Below are 17,789 nucleotides of genomic sequence, written 5' to 3' on the forward strand. Positions count from 1 at the left end.
ACTTTGTGCCCTCCAGCTATGCTGTCCTAAGCAGAAATTTAGAAGGAGGATGAGCAGATGGGAGAAAAGGAGGTGGCACCTTCTTTTCCCACTCTGTCTCAGTCTGTCTGTTTGCTGGGCCCTCTCTCAGGATTCCTGCCTGTTCTCAGAGGCTCCGTTCTCTACGTGCTGAAGTGGTCCTTGTCATCTCCTCTGCTTCCTGCATTACTTTGCTGCAGGGATGACAGCAATCAGGCTCTCAGAGGAGGCTGAAGAGAGGCTCCGCTAGCTTGAGAAATGGATGCTGCCCAAAGGGAAAAAGAAACCAAAGCAACCAAATTAAAAGAGACCAAGGGAGAAGGAACCAGTATTTTCCAACTGAGCTTCTAACAGGGTCAAGCTGGGTTCCTCTAGGGCCCAGAAACACACAGACAGAAGGGGCAGAGCGCAGATGGACTCAGCTCTGGCTTGCAAGGAGAGCAGTGTCTGCCTTGGCATGCCCCCCTCCTCCTGGCCTGGCTGGCATCTTCCTTCACGGCAGGGAGAGCCGAGGAAGTGGCGCCGTCGCCAGCTGCCTGTCTGCCACAAAAGGTGGCAGCAAAGCTGCAGTGGTTCTCATCTACTTGAGCGGGCCAGGCAGCACGTGAGGCTGGCACAAATCCTGCTCAGCTGTCCCTCTTTGGCTGGCAGAAACCTCTAAGAGTGGGGCAGGAAGGACAAACTGGATGCCCTTGGATGCTCAGTCAGCCCCCCCAAAGGTCCCACCTTCCCACAGACCAATCTAGAACCGCTTGGCAGGGAGTGCTTATGTTGTGTTCTTCAAGCCCCACTGCAGGCCTCCTTCCCCAGCACTGTAGTACTTCAGTTCCTTTGCTACCAACTAAACCTGAAAACAGCAGCCGAGAGCAAAAGGGGGCCTCAGCAATGACCAGAAGGTGGGAGCTCTCCTCTGAGGAACGGCTGTGAGAATTGGGCTTGTTTAGCTTGCAGAAGGGCAAGGTCTCCAAGGACACCTTTCAATATTTGAAGGGGCTTAGAAGAAAGATGGGGACATATCTATTAGCAGGGCCAATTGCAAGAGAACAAGGGAGAATGGTTTTAAACTAAAAGACAGTCAATTCAGATAGGCTCTAAGGAAGAAACTCCTTATGAGGAGAGTGCTGAAACACTGCCTCAGGCTGCCCAGAGAGCTGGGAGGTGCCCCATCGCTGTCAGCATTCCAGGTCAGGTGAGCTGGGGCTCTGGGCAACCTGATCTATTGGCAGGGGCTTTGGACTAGATGACCTCCACCACTCCCTTCTAACCTTAACTAGTCTTGGATCCTATTTGGTTCTCATTTGAAAAGCAGCCAGAGCAGAGATTACCCTGTGGGGGGCCCATCTGATTCCCTGGAGTTGGGCCGAGGGGCAAACCCAGACAGGGAGCAGCCCCTTTGCCTTGTACCTGCAGAAGTTCCTTAGCAGAGCCTCTCCTGTCCACATCCATCTGCAGGCAGCAGCCCAGAAATTCACACAAGGCAGGGGGTAGGCTGAGCTTGTGCACATCTGGTATGCCTTGCGTGCCTATCAGGTGGTTAGCCTGAAGTGAAAGGAAACACAAGACTCTACGTGATTCTTCCACAGCCTTCAGTGCTCACCTAGACCCCGTCTTTTAAGCCCCAGTCTGCAGTGGCAATTTCTTGCCTAGCAGATGGTTAGAGATGAGCCTTCTTCCCCAAAAGTAGAAAGGCCCCAGTGCAACTCCAGCTATTCCAAGGGGCAACAGGTCTTGCCTTGACAGCTGATGTGAGCTGCAGGGACATTTTTAGAAGTGGACCTTCTTGGAACTCATCCAAGCTGCGGGAATGGGATTTAGTCTAATGGAGACAGACCAGAAGGATACTGAATTCTGAAGCGTATTTGCACCTTACCCTGTCACTGGTCTCCCAAACATAAGGAGCCTCTCCTCTGGCCATTTCAATTCCCACGATGCCAAGGGACCAGGTGTCCACTTTGGGACCGTAAGGCTCTTTTCTCACCACCTCGGGTGCCATCCAGCAAGTGGTCCCCACCATCGACCTCCGTTTACTCTGCTCAGGTGTGAGCAGAGCACAGAGGCCAAAATCAGCTGAGGAGAAAAACAAACACTGCTTCAAGTAGGGAACCAAGGAAAAGATTTCCTCACTCTAAGTCTCAGAATGTAGTACTGAATCTAGCTGGAAAAGCAGCTGTGCTCTCTTTCCTCAGGGCTGCAGCCAAGGAAACTAGCAATTGTCCATTTAACAAACCCACCACCATTCCCAGGGTGGTGGCTTTTCCTCATCTACACTGAAGGTTTCCACTGTGGCCTCCCTCCCTCTGGAAGGGACACACACAAACCACAGTTCCTCTTGATACTTGTTGCTCTTTTAGACTCCCAGCAGCCTACAGCTGTGCCCTGAGCAAGAATACCCACCCAACTTGACGGAGCCATCCCGGCCCAGAAGGATGTTGTCACTTTTGATGTCTCTGTGGATCACCTGGTTGGCATGAAGGAAAGCCAGGCCTTTCAGGCACTGAGAGAGAATAAAAGAAACAGGAGGCCAAAAGTTAGCCTGATCTGATTTCATCGTGTGCTCCTGAAGATTCATGGATCTCAGAGGAGCAGTGAGTGCTGGCAAGAGGAAGAGCTTGCTGCTGCAACCCTGGGAGAGCAGGATCTCTCTAAGGCAAGGCATATTGGCTTTGAGGGGGAAACAGCAGTTGCTGCTCGAGACTGTCCCCTGCAAAGCCAGTCAGAATGACCGCTGCTGCAGCGGATGCGCTCTCCCCATTCAGAGGACAAACAACGGTTGGCCAAAAGAGGAAAAGTCCCTGCTTTGGGTACCAAGGGCATCACTGTCAGCTGGGAGACTGGAGGTAAAGGGCTGTAAGGCTGCCTGGTCAGCAGATTTGAAAGACATTTCAAGTCATTTGTCAGTTTTCAGCAGCAAGCACCGTGGTGGGTGCCATGCCCTCCTTTGAAGCTGAGACCCATGAGAGATGAGCCTCTCTTGGCCTTTGCTGTTGGTTTAAAACTCGCACAGCGGCATCTTTGCGCTTACAGGCAAAGAAGGCAATGCAGAAAGGCTCTGGGCAAAGACTTGGAGGGGCAAAGTGCAGAACAGATAAAAAAAATTGAAAAATCAAAAAGAGACAGAGAGCACAGAGGCCAAAAGCAGATAAAGAGCAGACTATAGTAAGGGCAGGGACACTGGCAGGCACTTCCGTCCAGATGCTCCTTCTTCTCTGAAGCAAAAGAGCAGCACAGCAAGAAAGCTCTGAGCACGGAATCACTCACGTAGCAGCGCTTTTGAACTATGATGCTGTCCAAGGCATGCCAAGCACAAGCAGGATCCCTTACCTCCTGACAGACAGTTGCCATGTGTCCTACAGCCATCCTTTTCTCGCTGATCACTATTGCTAAAGAGCCTCCATCCATGTACTCCAACACCAGCAGGACAAACTCATTGACAAGGTAGCTGGAAGATGAAAACAACAGTGTAGAGCTGAATGGGCACAGCTAAATTGCCATACGGATGAAAAGACTACAGCTGAGTTTTGCTTCCAGGTCACTGGGAAATGAAGACGGAATAAAATGGAGACACGCTCCACCCAGGCTATCCAGGGCTTGCAATCTGTGCCATCTAATTGCACACCCGTGGGAAAGGAGACGGCTTAGGGGGCAAGCAGGGGAAAACGGCAGTTTGTGATAGCAGAGGCAGATCTGGAAGCGGCTACATCCCAGCAGCTGCTTCATTGTCTTCATAACAAATTGCACCATTCACTCCAACAGCAAGGAGACACAGTTTTCACAGCTTTTTCACAGGGGAGGTGGAGGTGCAGCACTGCCAACACCCTTTGGGAAGCCTTGCATAAAGGACAGTCACAAACAGGATAAAACTACCTCAAACCCGGCAAATAATGTGTCTCTTTTGGCATGCAAGGCAATGGAAAATAGTGGGAACAGCACAAGGGAAATAATTTCTGTGATGCTTTCTCAGCACTTCTCTTCCGACACTCAGAAGAAGAAATCATGCCCCAGAACAGCAAAGGAACATTCAGCAAGTGAACATAGAGGCTGCTGGCTTAGTAAGAGAGACAGGTTTCTGAGAACAATCGTTAAGCTATTTCTGCCAGGAACCAGAAGAATGCCATCTCCTCCCATGCCTCATACAGGAGTGGACTGATGTTCATAGCAAGATCAATTTTCTGCCACTGAGCAAAGTGCTTGAAACCTTTGCCTGGCAAGTATGGAAACTGACATTCCCATAAAAATACAGAACTACTTACCTTTCTAGGTAGGTGACAATATTGGGGTTCCTCATTTCCCTCATGACCAGGATTTCTTTCAATACTTCCTTGCAGCGCTGGTGCTGGAGATCAATTTCCTTTACGGCCACCTACAATGACGTTGAAAGCCGTTAGGAACAGACGTTACAAGAGCCTCTTCCTCCGTGCACTCACGGGCCAGGATGCCTTGTCACCTCGGCGAAAAGGGACTCTAAAGCATCAGCCACAATGTGCTAACAGCACTCTCAGCCCTTGCAGACTCCTCCGCGAGGCCTCCTTTACCACTACTGTTATCATTTACACGCGTTTTGCAAGCCAAAGGAATTTTGCTTCTGTGAAATGAAATCAACTTGTGGAAAACAGGTTAGCATTTCTAGGGGATTTGATCAGTGTTTCAGAAACTGCTGCCATTCTTGATTGGCTCCAAAGTAAATGCACCAAAGTAAATGCACCAATCCATTACAGAGAAAATGCTGTCTGACAAAGAACAACTCCAAGGCAACTCAAAGGAAAGTTAACATCCTAGCACATCCTAACTTCTTCTGGATTTTGCATCTCTGAAGAACATTCCTCAACAAGGTTTAGATGTGTAATTCTTGAGTGTGTTAAAAAATGAAGAATCCTTTCTGTGGACCACTACTGATGCACTCCAGGTGATAAGCAGGGCTTAGGGCTTTCAGACTCCTTGTAGACATCCCTCCAAGTGCAGTTGCTGAGCACAGCGCTGCAGGTGGGTAAGGAGCCACCAGGAAGATGGAGTTGTATTTGCTGAGAGCCAGAAAGGAGAATTCAGGACTCTGAATGTTTAGCCCCAAAGAGCATGGGACTCTCCAACTGACATCAGCATGTCAGTTCAGTACAAATAGCATCTCTGTAATGGAATGTCAGCAACAAAGGACCAACACAAGGCGGTATTACTTAAGGCTCTTCATCAGCTTCTTCTCACTGATCCGTGTGCGAGTGTCTGTGTGTGTGTGAGACCCAGGCTCCCCAGGACTGAAAGGCAAAACTGCGCTCCAGACAAGGCCTTTCCTTCTTTAGATCTTTTCAAAGGGTACCTCGTGCTGGGAAACAATGGCAAATCCTATCTGTGTCTGAACCGCGGCATAAGAGGAATTGGGCCAGAATGACGGCTGCTACCATCAGCTAATCTCTGCACACTTATCCAGGCAGTCCAAGATAGCATGGCCTTCTTGGAAAGACACCACTGCCATCCTCACACTGATTCAGAATGCGAGACAAAGTCTGTCCAAAATGCATTTTTCAGCCTGCCTCTAGGCAGCCTTTGCAGCAAAGACAGGTAACACAACGCTCTGGCCACAGATCACATCCCAAGGGAAAGCGCTCAAGAGCTGCAAAATCTGCAAGGGTGTTGGCACTTACCGCTTGTCCTGTGGCAGCGTCCAAGGCCTTATAAACGGTTCCAAAACCCCTAGGAACAGAACAGCAGCAAGAACAGAGAAGCTGTTCAGTGCTGAGAAGCAAAAGGCAGCCCAGGCAGGAGCTCTCTGCTGCCTGGAGTGTCCCTCAAACACCAGCCTTTGTCTACCCTTCAGACAATACCACAGCAGCCCAGCAACCCTCTGCCATGCAGCTTGTCCAAGAGCAAAGCTGGGTCCAACAGGAAGAAAAAAGAGCTGCTACAAATCTCAAATGTACACACCAGACTATGGATGTGAGGGTTTGCTTTGCCTCTTCCTTTTTGTGCTTGTGTGTGTGGTGTGCCTTTCCAAGCAATGAAACACACAGAGTCCTCTTGGACTCAGAGCTCTCTTTTGATTCTGTCTGCCAAACTCAGGCAGCACCACACAGCCTGTCTTATTGTCCTGAGCACTGAAAGTTGTGTTCAGCAAAATATTGGAAAGAAATTCTGCTGAGAGCTGCTGTCTGACGGCTGTCAGGTGGGAAGCTGCTCTCTCAGTTTTTTCTTCCTTCAGTTGTGGGGCCATATTATTTGGAATCATGCAACACCGTGTCTGCTGGGAAAATAAGGAATCTCGTGCCACACACTTGAGGGACAGGCAAGTGCCTCCTTGAGGCAGGCAAGACATTGGTTGCCAGCATGCAGTTATCTTTGCTGATGCCTTGTGACCAGTACTGAGACAGGGACAATCTAAAGCCAGGGTCTGAAGATGCTTGCAGCTTGCCTGACTTCCCTCTGGATATTCCAGCAGCCACCTACGTGACCCATGGTTCTGGAGGAGTAAGCATGGCTGAACTCACCCTCTGCCAATAATTTTCCATCCAGTGTATTTCTCTTCTGGATCTGCCACGTTCACCACACTCCCTGAAAGAAAGAAAATGCAAGAAGCAAACTTCAAAACAGAGATCCTGACTTCCAGTGGATCAGAATCTCAGCTCCACTTTCTGCGGCGCGGAGCAATTTCTGGTCGCTTGGCTAGCAACAGTGTCAACAAGAACAACAACAAGAGCAGCCGCAGTAAGAAGACAGGCAGCTCTGTAACACACGTGGCCTGCACAGAGTCTGATTCTGCACACTCCTTTGAAGAGGAGACTAAGCCCACGGAGAAAGCGTCAGAGCAGACAGAGACCAGAAGAGAACTGGCACCGTGGCAAGTGGTTGTGGGTCCACAAAGGGGAAGGAGGGCTGAAAAATCAGGACCCTTCCTTGTTGTGGGAGATAACACTCTCTTGTGAGGTTCAACAAAAGGTTTCATAATTCCAAGATTTCAATGCACCCTGCGATCTGGGATGAAGTTTTATCAACAGCTGCTTTTTGCAGAGCTGAAGGAATATGGCAAAGTGAAATCCAGGAGAGGAGGGGATTTCCTCTACCTCTCAGCAGTTTGCCTGAAGAATGCCTTGACATTTTCAGAGAACAGCAGCTCATGCTGTGCTACATCCAAGAACAATGGCTGTAAGAATTAGGACCCTCTTCTTTTATGAGCAGGCTAAGTTCTGAAGATGATTTTGCCCATTCCCCATTTAGTGAAGAACAACAAGTCCATGTCTTCAGCCTGGGCTGCAGCAGTCACTAGCACTGCCCTCGGCCCCTTGGACACCAGCCACGTGCCCCATCTTCCCAAAGGGCACAGCCCAGACGGGTAACAAGGACAGCGCCGCTCCTCAGGCGCTGCCGTGGCTCAGACACCTGCACAAACGAGATGCTGATCCTCTGACGAGTCCAGGCCAAGCTGCAGCAACGCGGTGGCTGCTGAAACCTCACAGCTAAGGAAGGCTCCAGCCCCTGCAGCCACAGCAGCCATCAGTGGCAGGGCAGGTATGACAAAAACCTGGGCAGAGCCCACAAATGGCCTCTGACAGGCACTGTGAAGAAGCCAGAGCCAGACTCAGCACTGCTACAAGCTGTTGACCCCACTCGAGACAGAACATGGGTGTCATTGAGTTCAGAGCCAAGGAGGAGTCGATCCATTCACCTCTTGTCCCTACAGCTGATGGCCGACACTGAGTAAACTGGGCTCTGTCCTGTACCTGCCAGCTTCTTATTCTCTGACAGCACTGCACCGGCAGCTATGACCAGTTGCAAGGAGCAACTGAGTTGTACTGCAGAGTCACCAAGGCCTTGCTGTGCTTTCCAAGAGTGCAGGGATTGAGGCCAATCCTTAGTATCCCAAGAGTATTCACCGGCTGGGCTTTAGCCCTGACAAAGTGCCTTGTACTGGAGGAACATGCAGCAGAGGGGATGCAGGCTTCATCCCGAGAATTGCCTGCAGGGCAGTTTTATCTGGCCCTGCCACACAGAAGTGTCTCTTGATGCGTCTCCCTAGGCATACAACTGAACTATCCAAGGGGGATTGGAAAATCAAATTGTGTTTTTCTTTGTTGGCTGCACTTTGAAAACACCTCTTGCTCTCTGATTCCCAGGGATTGTTCTAAGAATACAATTTCTTAACATTTGGGGTGTGCTGAAAAGACCCCTTCCTCTGTTGTTTTGCTATCACCTGATGCTCCTTCCAAGGAGGTCACACTAACAAAAATGAAGAATTTTTATCCAAGCAAACTGTAAAAGGAATAGTAGAAGTCATGAAAACACCACCAGTATGAAACCAGCCCCACAGCCAAATTTTTTCTCTGAAGTGTTTTGTCTCCAAATGCAGTCTAAAGGCAATCTAGGAAGCCAACTATTATGATCAATGTGGCCAGACCAGCACACACAAGCTGACTCAGTCGTTGGCTAGGTTGCAACCTTCTGCTGCTCCGGAAACAATCCCTGCTTTTGCCTTTAGTGCGCATGGAACCTCAGGCAAAGGCCACCCACACCCAGCTGCCCTCAAAGGCAAAAGGAGTGCCCCAAAATGCTCCCTGGCTGCCTCCAAGCACAACAATGGCTCCTGTAGGGAGTCCAGAATGTCTCCCCGACACCAGAGTCAGGAGGAAGAGGTGCTACAGCTCATGCTGAGGCACACACCCCATAATACACTGCTGGATTGCACAAGGAATCCCCAGGACCTACTCAGCAGCCTCAGGCACTGCTTCTCGCTCTCCTGGAAGGAGCGGGGTGAGCTGCTCCTGCTCGAGTTCTCAGGCTGCGGAGGGGAGGCTTCTTCGGAGGCTGCTGCTGCAGCGGCGCCTTCAAGGGCAGAGCCCTCGTTCATCTGGGACAAGAAATTTGTTTGTGTCAGAAGTGTGGCTGGCAGAGATGCCCCTGATGGCACATTCCACAGGCATGCCATCAGGAACAACACTGGTGTTTGGCTGCACAAGTCAAAGCCAAACAAGCAGAGACTACAGCTTGTCACAGCCAGCCATAGTAGAGATGGTGAAAGGGAAAGAACACCTTAAAATTTCACCCTGTTCTGAGACCTGCACCATGGAAAGGGACAACTTGTTCAGAATGTGCAGGGGTCACCACGTTCACCTGAGCAAACTCCTCAATAAACAAAGTGGGCACTAAGAAGCCAGCAGAAATACATTCACAGGATTGCTGGCCCACCAGCCAAAGCACTAGCTTTGATGCCCAGGGCAGCAAAGCTGAGCTTCAGTGGCCCAGTAAGTGTCGTGCGGGCGAGCTGCAATGCAGACCACAGAGCATGGCCGTCAGGGGCCTCGCCCCCATCCACCTGCTGCTCTGCAGGGGAAAGGTGAGAAGAGCAGAGACCACTTGTTGCATGACTGCAGTGCCTACTGCTCTTTCACTCACCTGCCTTTGTTCTGCCAGCCTGTACTGCAGGCTTCTCCACCCAGCTCTCACTCTTTCATCTCAACTCTTCTTCCTGGTGCACAGCGCTGGAGCCTGCCCGGCTCTGTGCTCCCAGTGCCTGCAGTAGTCCTTGCCTCCCCTTTCCTGAGATGTCCAGCTCATGCCTCCATCACTGCCCTTCCCTCTGCAGCCTGCCTGGTCAGGCTCACCTGCCCATTCAGACACTCCTCATTCAGCTGCTGCCTCAGCTGCTGCAGCTGCTGCCGCCTTTGCTCTAGCTCCCATTGCAGCTGGTGCACCTTGACTAAGAGAGCAGCATTCTGACCCTGGAGCTGCACAGGAACAAAGAGAAGACGCCTTTTAACGTCCCACACACCACTCGTGTGGCAAGCAAGATTGAGGTGCACACGCTTTCCAAAAACACTTTGTTCTCCTCCTCATGTTTACCACGGGCCGGCTAAGAGGCAGTCCCGCTCAGACAGACAGTGTCCAGACAAGCAGTGCCCATAAGGAGCCCAGGGGAGACCAAAGCAACACACAAACTCTCTTTTCACACTCTGTGCTGCCTCTTGACTGGCTCTGGTTCCTATCTTTTCTTATTCGGGTTGCCTGATGGCAACATCCTGCTTCATCTCAAGCAGCCTTTTCTCCTGCTCCCTCTGTACCTCTGCCAGGAACCTTTCCCGTTCCTCCAGCATCGCCTGCGCCTCCAAGTGCTGCCGTTCCAGACATTGCTTCTGATGAGAGGAAGAGACACTTCCAGATGAAGTCCCAGCCGTGCTCCCCAAAGAAAAAATGACAGCTTCATCCCTCCCACAAGCCCCCTCCCTGAAGAGTCCCCAGTAGTGGCTTTGTGCCCTCCAGCACTTCTAACCAGGAGCTTTACAGGAGGGTCAGCAGGTGGAAGGAAAGGAGATTCCGCCTTCCTTCCCCACTCTGAAGGCTGCCTGTTTCCTAGCCCCTGTCTGCTCAGGATTTCTGCCTGCTCTCACAGGCTGTGTTCTCAAAGTGCCACAGCCCTTTGATCAAGGCAAACCTGCAGGTGGACTGCAGGATGAGGAGGAAGCCAGCACCCCGATGCCCTAGTCACAGGACAGGCCACCAGCTGGAATACCAGCAACACGGGGCCTGTTGCGTATGCTTCGAGCCCAAAGGGGAGACTCTCTGTCCACCGTGGAAGGACAGAATGCAAGGAACCCAGTTGCTGGGGCAGCAGAGTGCAGCAAGGTCAGCAGCCGTCTGCTGCATGGCACGAGGCTGTGGGCAAGATCCTTCGCTGCCATGCTTTGGGTGGTGACCATCCAGCTCTCTGGGGAACTTGGCTTATACCCAGCCTGAAACCGTGGCTGCAGGTACTATCCTGGCACCATCGTCTTGGTCTTCACAGGCTTTCTAGTCGGAGCCCTTGAAGCCCTCTGCTGCCTGGCCCAGCAATGTGTAGCCTACAGCAGATGCTTGCAGCCATGTCACCCAGGCTGCTCTTCTGCTAAGCCAGCCCACCAAGCTTGCCTGAAAACTTCCGGGACGTATTGTCGCTTACCATTTCTTGCTGGAGCTTCCTTTTTTCCTCTTCCTGAGCAGATTGCCAGTGTCTGAGAGCCTTGCAGCACTGCTCTTCTGCCCAGAGGAGCTCTTGAGCCATTTCTTCACACTGCTGCTTGCTGAGAGATCTTACAGCTTGCAGCTCCTGACGGAGGCCCTTCACATCCTCTGCAAACATGACAAACGGCAACAGTCAGAGACTGCACTAGCAGAGACTCTACTGACCTGAAGCCCTTTCAGTTTCAGGCAAGGAGGGACCTGTGCTCAGTTCCTTTCCTCCTCAGGAGCCCTGTGGACAGAGCTGCCTTTGGAGCAACTGCACTAGGCTGGGCCATCACCAGAAACAAAGCACACCAGGCTCTCACCGAGTATCACCTCCTGGGCCCGTGTGGCTGTGCGCACTTGGGCTTCCAGACGGCTCCTGGTGATCTCCAGCTCCGATACGTGCTGCTGAGCCTGCAGCAGGCTGCTTTGCAGGCTCTCCTTCTCTGACCTACAAGGTGTGAAGATGAAGAGAAATTGTTCCTGGCACACAGGGGCAGTTGCTCCAGCTGGACATGCCTTCAGTTACATATCCTGAGCATGGAAAAGGCCGTGCATGGAAACTCAGCTACAGCAAGATTGTTTCTGCTACTTAAAATAGCAAAGCAGCCAACCTCCAGGTGGTTGGCCAGCTTTTCCTCATGACCTAGCCCAGCACAGAAAGGCCAGCTGAGTTTGATCTCAGCAGCCAGTGCTCAAATTGCTGTTGCCGGACACATTCCTCATGGGTGGCTGCGCCCACCAAGTCTCTGCCAACAAGCAAAAGCCCAGCCTGTGCTCAGAGCCCTGAGCTCATCAGCCCTTCCAAGTCACTCTGCAGGGGGACAGAAGCCAGTGTTCTCCTGAACACTGCCTCCTCAATGTTTACTGCTATTCCTAGTGCACGTAGAGATACTTTGTTTACCAGATGCTCTCAAAGTGACTCAAAGGGACTAAAGGTATGATAGATGGAAGCTCCACCTTCTACAAGTATGAGTAAGAAACCAGAAGTAGGTTTTCTCTGAATTAGCAATGTCTTGGAGGAGGGCTGTCAGGTATCCTGCCATTTAAATTACTGGATTTTCATGAACAAGAATGCTTGCTCCCTTGATTTTTGGTAAACTGAGCCAGCAATGCCCGAATGTCTTGACACTCTTTAAGAAGGGAGCTGCCTAAGGACCTTGACAGGTAACAGAGGTGGGTGGACAAGTGCTCAGCAAGAATCCCTGGACATTGTCGAGAAGCCACAAGACCTTTCCCTTCTTCTGCTGCTCCTTGTAAGCAACTTGAGGTTCCTGCACCATAACTGACAAGAGTTATGTCAGAAGGGTCTCAAGATTTTCAGCTCAACCCTGCAGCTTTCACCTGAAGCATCAGCAGCCTACTGATAACCTTCACATGTAAGAGCCTTGAATTCTGGAAATGCCATGTCAAACTACTTGGCAAGGAAAGATTGAAGTTAAGATGCACTGAAGGAGAAACCAAAGCCTGCGGGAAATTCCTGAGATCAGCAAACATCCGCACAGTTTCCCTAGTACTCCTGTCAGTGCCTAGATGGCTTGCTTTGCACTTGGCCCAGGAATGTGCAAGGGGCTCCCAGGCGGGCGCCCAGAAGAGCTTTGACAGCTGGAGCTGTCAGAAAAGTAACACTCAGGTCACAGTATCCTTTTCTTTTTTCTCTTGTCTCTTCACTTCTCAGACAGAGACACATCTGCAGTGCAAACAGGAGGCAGTAAATCCTGACTTAATGCTCACCCCCTTTGTCATTCCAGACCCTCAATAATGTCGCACCCAGGTGCTCCTCCCTGCCCTTACCTGGCCTCTGCCAGCTGCTCTGAAAGGCCTCGTAGGTCCCGCTCCGTGGCTGCCAGTCGGGCTTCCAGGGCAGCGTTCTCTTGTGCCTGCGCCGCCTTCTCTCTGCACAGCCGGGGCAGTGTGTGCCCTTGGCGAGAGAACTCCTGGAGCAGCTTCTCCAGACCCCTGTGGGGTGGCCGCTGCCGGCGGCAAACCTGGAAGTGGAGGGGGCACCATTTTTCAAGGGGAACAACAACAGCACGGTCTCAGTCTTGGCTTGCTGCCAGAAGCAGCCTTTGGGGCGCTCTTGCCAGGGGCAGCTCCCTGTCCCATAAGTGCCGCCTAGGAATAAGGTGAGCGTACCTTTGGCACCGCCAGAGGAACCTCTTCCTTCAGCAGGTTCCTCGGAAGCTGTGGTTCCTCGGCTGTCTCTGCTGCCACTTGCAACACCCTCTCTCGTGAGGAGTGGCGCCTGCTCTCAAATGCAGCCAGCTCCTTCCCTCTACAACAAGGGGACAGACAAGCAAGCCTTTAATTGAAACACAGTCTCCTTGCAAGACCAGCACTACACACCATGTCCCTCACAGGGCGGTCTCAGGGGCTTCCAACAGCCCTCTACTTCCACCTCAAGAGAGTGCTGGCATTCCCTCTCTAGACCACCATCTCTCTTTGTCATTTCTGCAGGTGAAAGAATCACCAGGGAGGAAGTCAAATTAGCTTTCAGAAGCCACAAAACATTTCCAGAAAGCTCAGGTACTCTCAGCTTAGCAGCTTCCTGCCTGCTAGTGCTCCTCTCTGATACAGTGGATACCGGACTTGCAAAAGTTCCTCTTTGGCTAAGAGAGGCCTGGTAAGTCCAGATGAGCACTCCTACAATTACTCTTGCTTTCACTAGCCCAACAAGGAAAGAGCCCGCAAGCTATAGCCTGGCGAGAACGTGGGTACAAATTTCCAATCCAATAATCAAAGGATCCCAAGATGGTTTAGCCTGGCAGGAACCCCAGGGAGCCTCTAGGACCATCTTCAGCTCCAAGCACTTGGAGTCAGCTATGGCATCTGGACTGGCCGCTCAAGGCCCTATCCAGCTGGAGTTTCCAAATTTCCAAGGGTGGAATCTGCACAAGCTCTTTGAGGCACTTGTTCTGCTGCCTCTGCAGTTCAAAGGTTTCCTTTCCGTAAACCCAGCCTGAACCTCCCTTGCTTTTCCTCTGGTCCAGTTCAGCATACTTTTTGTCAAGGTTGGAGAAGTGAGTCCCAGGAGGCAGCCAGACCTGCCCACAGATTGCCTTCCCCTGTCTATGCTGAGCAAGTCAAACCATGAGAAAGCCAAATTTCTTCTCTGACTCTCAACCTCCTGAAGCCCAGCAATGCCCAACCCTGCTCAGAGAAAGCGAGAAAGCTTAACACACACCTGAACTCCTGGGCACTGCACACTCTATCTGTGCTCTGCTCCCTCTCTGCCTTTCCCGCCTGGGCCGAGGAGTTCTGAGAGGCAAGAAGCTCTCCTAGCGGGGCCTGCAAGGAATGGACAAAGAAAAAGGAAAACAAGCAATAAGGAGCAGGAAAGTTGGCTCCTGAGAGCTGCAAGAAGCAACAAGCAGCCACACAGCTCACCTGAAGGCAAAAGCTGTTGTGTGCGGCTGTTGATGTGGGTAACCAACTAAGCCTGTGTTGCTTTGAATGTCTCAGAATGGAAGCAGGGACCAGTTCCCTGCTCAGCTCTGGTCAAAAGGCTTCCCCTCAGGATTTCAAGCATTAGGGAGCAGCCAATAGGAACTGCATTCCAGCCCTTCAGACACAGACCTTGTCTCTGCCATGCAGAGCTGCTCAGCATTCTCAGCAAACTTGGGTCATGTCAAAGTTAAGGGTGTAGTCAAAGCAGAGACTGTAGCTCCTTAGACAGTGCTTGGAGATGGGCAAGTCCCTGCAGCAACGGTGGCTCCTGTGTTCCTCACAAGGCTGTGAACTGCGCCTTGGCACCGCTCTCTCTGCTGGCAGCAGGGAGCCTGCACAGACACTGTGCACAAGGGGCTCACTTTCTCACCAGCAGTACAAAAGGACATCATGCTACAGCTAGTTTGACACCAAGGCAAGTTCACAGTCCCTGTCAGAATGGCAGGAAAATGATGCCTGCATGTGAGAGTTCAGACCCCATTTCCTACGTGTCAGTGGCTGGGCTGAAGCGCTAGGTCATGGCAGAACTCCAGGCCTCAGCATCTTCAGCCACAAAGAGCAAGTGCTGCCTGCTCAGAAACTTGCCGCTCTGCACTGCACCAAAGCTTTGCACTGAAGCAACCAAAGCTGCCACTGATTGCTGCAGGATGCTCAGGCCTGGACTGACAACACAGTTGGAGGTTTGTTGTCCTTTGCCTCCCCTTTACCCTCTGGTGGAAGAGAGCGAGCCAGAGCAGGTTCTGCTGCTGCGGCTGCTACTGTGGTGCTCTGCAGACAGAGAGCAGCATGAGGGACAGGCAGTAAGCTGTCATAGAGAACCTTATTTCTCCTGAGCTCTATCACCAGTGGTCCTAGTGAGAAGCCATGAATTTCACTACAAATGGGATCCTCAGTCACTAATACTCATTTCAAGTGGGCTGATGAGACTAATGTTTCAACAGGACTCCATGTGCTTCTGAAGGAGATATTTTAGCCAGGCTACAATCAGCATGTAGCTTTCTGTCTGCAAAACCTAGTTTCATTAGTTACATTAGTTAAAGCCTCTTCAACGGAAAAGGAATAAACTGAGGGAATTGTTTTGGTGGTGCTCATGCAGACGTGCACTGGTGTGGACTTTCCTTTGGCCTGCCAGCCTGGCACTCAACTACAGCAGGCCAAGCCGGCAGCTTGCTGCATAATCCTCAGGCACCAGGAATGTCAAGGGTGCCCGTCCCACTCACCGAACCGTAGACTTGACTCCTTCCACCTCTGAGGCGACCTGCCGCGGCAAGAGAGAACAAACCAGGTGCTGTTACAAGACTGCTGGTGCTGAGGAATCCCACAGAACCAGGCCAGCCAAGCAGAGAGCATTTTCCTTTCACAACCTCCCTACCGGGAGCAGCAGTTCTGTAGCCCAGCAAGCAGGACTGCAGGCCACTATCCTAGGCTGCGTCTACCTTTTGCTCGGCTTTGCCACTAAGGAACTAGAAACTTGGGGCCGGGAAGATGCAAATTGCTCCTTAGCAGTCACTGCCTGCATTGGAGATCATTGTCCCCCCTACAACTAAAGCAGCTTCCTTCTCTTCTCCTTCCTGCACTTCCTTTTCTTTTTGTAAATTGCATGCAGCATGTGCCACGAGGTTGCTGTAAACAATTCCCCACAAAAGCTTCCACTGAACCCCTCTTGGCGCTTGCAGCTTTGTTTGGACACAGCACAGGCCCAGCTCTGGGGTTCAGGAGCCCACACTATCTGCTCAGCAGTTTGCCCTTCAGTGCAAAGCCAATCCCTCTTGTAGCGCACAGAGGGGGGCCAGTTAGACAGGCACATCCTTTAAGGAGGGAATGCAGAAAAAGGATGCCTTCCTTAAGTTCCTTTTAAAAACGGCTCAGTTTTCAGAAGGACACCTGCACAACTCTTCCAGTCTGCATTTTGGAAGTTGTCCACACCCTGCTGGACAAGGGACACCCCCTTTTTGGCTGAAACTGTTGCCAGGAGCTTTACCAAAGTTATGGCATCTGCATGGCACTTTTCTTTCATTGTTCTGCCCCCAAGGAAAAAACTTCTACTTACGTCTCAGACCGTTAACAATTTTGCGGGCTGATATCGCTGAAAAAGCCCTGCTGACTGCTCTACGGACTCGCTCCATTGTTTCAGCAGGGCTGCTTCAGTCGTTGGGCCGTAAAACAAAAATGGAAGAAAAACCCACTCTCACAAGTCACCAGACTGTGCAAGGAAAAGAGGAAAATAGGAGACCCGCGGCACTCTGCGGACTGTACAAACACAAAGTGACAAACAAAAGACACCTGCACAAGTCTGCAGACCGTACAACAAGAAAAGGAAAAGAAAAGGACACCTGTAGGTGTCTGCAGACCCTACAACCGCAGGGGAAACAAAAGGATGCCTAGACGAGTCTGCCGACTCGTACAACGGCAGGAAAAGAAAAAGACTCCCTTTTCAGGGCACAGACTGTTGCCAGAGAACTCCTCTGTACAGGATCCTCCTGCAACGAGAACGCCAAGAGCTGTTCTGGACGCTGAGGCCTTGCGTGCACCAGGGCAACCTCCTGATGACCACGCTGTGACGTGGCAGCTCTGCACTGACATCACAATAGCAGCAGCTCTGGGTTGCTCTGTGAATTCATGCATAGCAACCAAACCTTCTCTACAGCTGACACAAAAGAGAGCCTGGAAAGTTCTCCTCTGTCCCAAAGCAGCACAATCCTCTCCTTCAGTCCATAACCCGTAGCTCAAAGGATCCCAAAGTAACACAAAGCAGGCACCAAGCACACACACTCAGCACTTTGGCCACCAATGCTTCTGACTAAAACAAGCAATCCTTGCTTCAACTCAGTGGATAAAATCACACCTTGGTAATATCCCTGAGAGTTCCCTAAATTGGAATGCCTGTCCTTCCTGCCCATTTACTGCATGGCTAACATCTACCAGAAAACTCTAGGGCTTGCTCAAGGAAGAACAACACCTTAGTGGGGAAAATAACCTGAGGAACAAACTACCCATAGGTGTTTGCATGGCACTGGAACAGCGTTGGTGTTGTCAATATGACAGGGACACCTCCTCTGCACGGGGCAGTGCCCGTGTCCTCGGCATGGCAGGGAGTGCCCTTGGAGCAGCCCTCACTCTGTGGGTGCACACATGGGCGCATTTGCCCCTTCTGTCCAGCTCCCAAGGCAGCTCTGCTCCTGAAAAAGTTCTCTGTCCAACACTGAAGGCACTCCTGGTGCCTTTGCAGAACCCCACTCCCTTCAGCTTGTGGGAAATGGGCAAGGTCAGATTCCTCCATGGAAGTGGCTTTTAAGTCTCTATCCTGCCCACAGTGCATACTGCATAGCACTCCATTTTTCAGTCCTTTGCTGCACTCTCCTTTCTGG

General features: G+C 51.4%; 1 protein-coding gene across 1 annotated transcript; it reads right to left on the reverse strand.

The window, feature by feature from the left end:
• Positions 1-238: 238 nt before the first annotated feature.
• LOC132087034 (serine/threonine-protein kinase PAK 3-like) lies at positions 239-10,088 on the reverse strand. The gene is made up of 13 exons (XM_059493060.1): positions 10,056-10,088; positions 9,600-9,722; positions 9,184-9,259; positions 9,076-9,140; positions 8,704-8,845; positions 6,492-6,555; positions 5,652-5,700; positions 4,269-4,378; positions 3,340-3,457; positions 2,413-2,512; positions 1,889-2,085; positions 1,423-1,557; positions 239-283 (listed from the first exon to the last, which is right to left on the reverse strand). Exons 1-13 carry the CDS (start codon positions 10,086-10,088, stop codon positions 239-241), a joined length of 1,257 nt encoding a protein of 418 aa, XP_059349043.1.
• Between the last annotated feature and the right edge of the window lie 7,701 nt (positions 10,089-17,789).

The sequence above is a fragment of the Ammospiza nelsoni genome, chromosome Z, assembly GCF_027579445.1.
Source record: "Ammospiza nelsoni isolate bAmmNel1 chromosome Z, bAmmNel1.pri, whole genome shotgun sequence".
Lineage (NCBI taxonomy): Eukaryota > Metazoa > Chordata > Aves > Passeriformes > Passerellidae > Ammospiza > Ammospiza nelsoni.

Excerpts from the sequence above, each read along its gene's own strand:
- LOC132087034 (XM_059493060.1), bottom strand. The coding sequence starts at position 10,088 with ATGCTGGAGGAACGGGAAAGGTTCCTGGCAGAG. Across the intron at positions 6,556-8,703 it reads GCAGTGCCTGAGGCTGCTGA|GGAGTGTGGTGAACGTGGCA; the intron begins GTAGGTCCTGGG and ends TCTTTCTTTCAG. Across the intron at positions 2,086-2,412 it reads GGATGGCTCCGTCAAGTTGG|CTGATTTTGGCCTCTGTGCT; the intron begins GTGGGTATTCTT and ends TTTTCTCCTCAG.